General features: G+C 42.7%; 1 protein-coding gene across 1 annotated transcript; it reads left to right on the forward strand.

Moving 5' to 3' along the window:
* Positions 1–887: 887 nt before the first annotated feature.
* LOC125150928 (olfactory receptor 1L8-like) lies at positions 888–1,832 on the forward strand. The gene has a single exon (XM_047831414.1). The coding sequence runs from the start codon at positions 888–890 to the stop codon at positions 1,830–1,832; it is 945 nt and encodes a 314-aa protein (XP_047687370.1).
* Positions 1,833–2,703: the final 871 nt, after the last annotated feature.

The following is a 2,703-nucleotide window of genomic DNA, read 5'->3' on the forward strand; positions in this document are numbered from 1 at the left end:
TATCTCAACAGTTAATATATGAAAATTAACATATTTCTCATAGATAGTTTTGCATACACATAGGAAAGGCGAATTATAAGATTCAACAAAAAATTGTTGAATACCCAACGATTCAATAATCCTGTACAAATGGATTCTCATCCTGTACAAATATGATTCAGAACATAGAGTTAAAGAAAGGAAAAACAATTTACAAAAAAGGGGAGACTTACACTGGTGATGATAGCATACCATGAACTAAGGAGGATGAATCCTTCATCCTATGTCCAGAGGAGGAAAAGCCCACTTTGTTGAAACAGGTTCAACATTCCCATTAGATTTTCCCTCTTGGTTGTTTTGGCAAACCCTTATTTTTTTCCAAATCAATGCAAATTTGAACTTTACAATGCCACCACTGGGCTTCCTTTGATAGGAAATGAGTGTCCTGTGACCTCCGGTACCAAAAATACCTCCATTCCATTCCCCATTCACCTTCATCCCTTATATACTGCTTTATGTTGTTTGTTGATGATCTGTCTCCCCAACTAAACACGAGCTACACAATGGCAAGAATTTGCCTGTTTTTATCACTACATCCCCAACAAGAGAACAGGCTTTGCACAGAATAAGAACTAATGAACTGGAATCAACAAGGTCCATCTCTGATGGTTTCTAAAGGTAAATTCTTCTTCTGTCCCTCCAGCCTTCAGTATAAGGCCCTTGTCATGCCCATGGATTTGGGAAGGGAGAAATACATCAAGGACCATGACACTTACAAGCTGTCTCTACAGAACAACTAATTGCAACAAAACAGAAAAAACAAGACTTGCTGGGTTCTGAGGATTTAGATTCTGGACTTGCAGTATGGTAAATAATAGGTCATCTTGTATATAAGTAGACCCAAATCAATGGAAAGAGTCAACCAAACCAGCAGTGTTTCCGAGTTCATCCTCCTGGGACTCTCCTCCCGGCCTGAAGACCAGAAGCCACTCTTTATCCTCTTCCTCACCATGTACCTGGTCACCATAACAGGGAACCTGCTCATCATCCTCGCCATCCACTCTGACCCCCAGCTCCAGACCCCCATGTATTTCTTCCTGAGTTTCCTGTCCTTCACTGACATTTGCTTTACAACAACCATTGTCCCCAGGATGCTAGTGAGCTTCCTGTCAGAGAAGACCATCTCCTATGCTGGGTGTCTGACACAGATGTATTTTATTTATGCTCTGGGCAACACTGACAGCTGCCTCCTGGCGGTCATGGCCCTTGACCGCTATGTGGCCATCTGTGACCCCTTCCACTATGTCACCACCATGAAACACCACCACTGTGTCCTGCTGGTGGCCTTTTCCTGCTCATTTCCTCACCTCCACTCACTCCTACACACACTGCTACTGAATCGTCTCACCTTCTGTGACAACAATGTTATCCATCACTTCCTCTGTGACCTCAGTCCCCTGATGAAATTGTCCTGCTCCTCCACATTTCTCAATGAAATTGTGATAATGTCAGAAGGCTCTGTTGTTTTGGTGACCCCCTTTGTGTGCATCACTTTCTCTTACATACGAATCCTCATCACAGTTCTCAAGATCCCCTCAGCTGCTGGGAAACGCAAAGCCTTCTCCACCTGTGGCTCTCACCTCACTGTGGTAACCCTCTTTTATGGAAGCATCTTCTATGTCTATTTACAGCCCCTGTCGACCTACACTGCCAGGGACCACATAGCAACACTTGTCTACACAGTTCTTACCTCCATGCTGAACCCTTTTATCTATAGCCTGAGAAACAAAGACCTGAAACAGGGCCTGAGGAAGCTGATGGGCAGGAGGAAATCCCAGGCAGCACCCTCTTGACAAACCCACAAGTGGAATCTGCTTCACTTGAATCTAATATCTGCTAGATCTTGGTGAACAACTGAACTGTTGGAGATGAGCTTTTTTAACCCATGTGCGACAAGGCTGTTGTGGATGCTCACATGCATTTATGACAGCCCACCAATTGTCCCCTTCTCTGCTAAAATCATGATACTCTTCCTCACCATTCCTCCATTTCCCCATGGAGACTCATCACCTCATCCTCCAAATACTGCTTGAAACTAATTCTCTTCCCACAAATACTTCCTGAACAAATTGCTCTCCTTTTATTGAGACTTACCCTCCAAAACCCTTCACATGGCAGCCTATTGCTGGAAATGATTACTGAATTTGTAGCTTTTGAATGTCTTTGCAGACATTTCATGTGGAAAAGAATGGAGGCAGAGAAGGAAGGGAAGGAGGAGAATTACATTTTAGCAACTTTTCTCATTGTGAGGATTTATATAATTCCCCATTTTTCTCTGTCAAAAAACATTTTCTTCCTTAAAAATTTTTACTCTTACTCCTCTCTTAAATTTTTTTTCATCTTTATTTATTTTCAAGAGAGAGACAGAGTGTGAGCAGGGGAGGAGCAGAGAGAGAGGGAGACACAGAATCTGAAGCAGCCTCCAGGCACTGAGCTGTCAGCACAGAGCCTGAAATGGGGCTTGAACTCATGAACCATGAGATCATGACGTGAGCCAAAGTCGGACACTCAACCGACTGAACACCCAGGTGCCCCACTTTTACTCCTCTCTTAAATTTATATCCTTATTAAATTGTTGTGCTTTTGTTCTGTTTAGTTTCCTGGGTTGTTTTTTTTTTTTTTACCATACAATTTAAAAAATGGGAATGGCCAGAAAGAACAAGA

The sequence above is a fragment of the Prionailurus viverrinus genome, chromosome D4 (genome assembly GCF_022837055.1).
Source record: "Prionailurus viverrinus isolate Anna chromosome D4, UM_Priviv_1.0, whole genome shotgun sequence".
In the NCBI taxonomy this organism is placed as follows: domain Eukaryota; kingdom Metazoa; phylum Chordata; class Mammalia; order Carnivora; family Felidae; genus Prionailurus; species Prionailurus viverrinus.

Excerpts from the sequence above, each read along its gene's own strand:
- LOC125150928 (XM_047831414.1), top strand. The coding sequence starts at position 888 with ATGGAAAGAGTCAACCAAACCAGCAGTGTTTCCGAGTTCATCCTCCTG.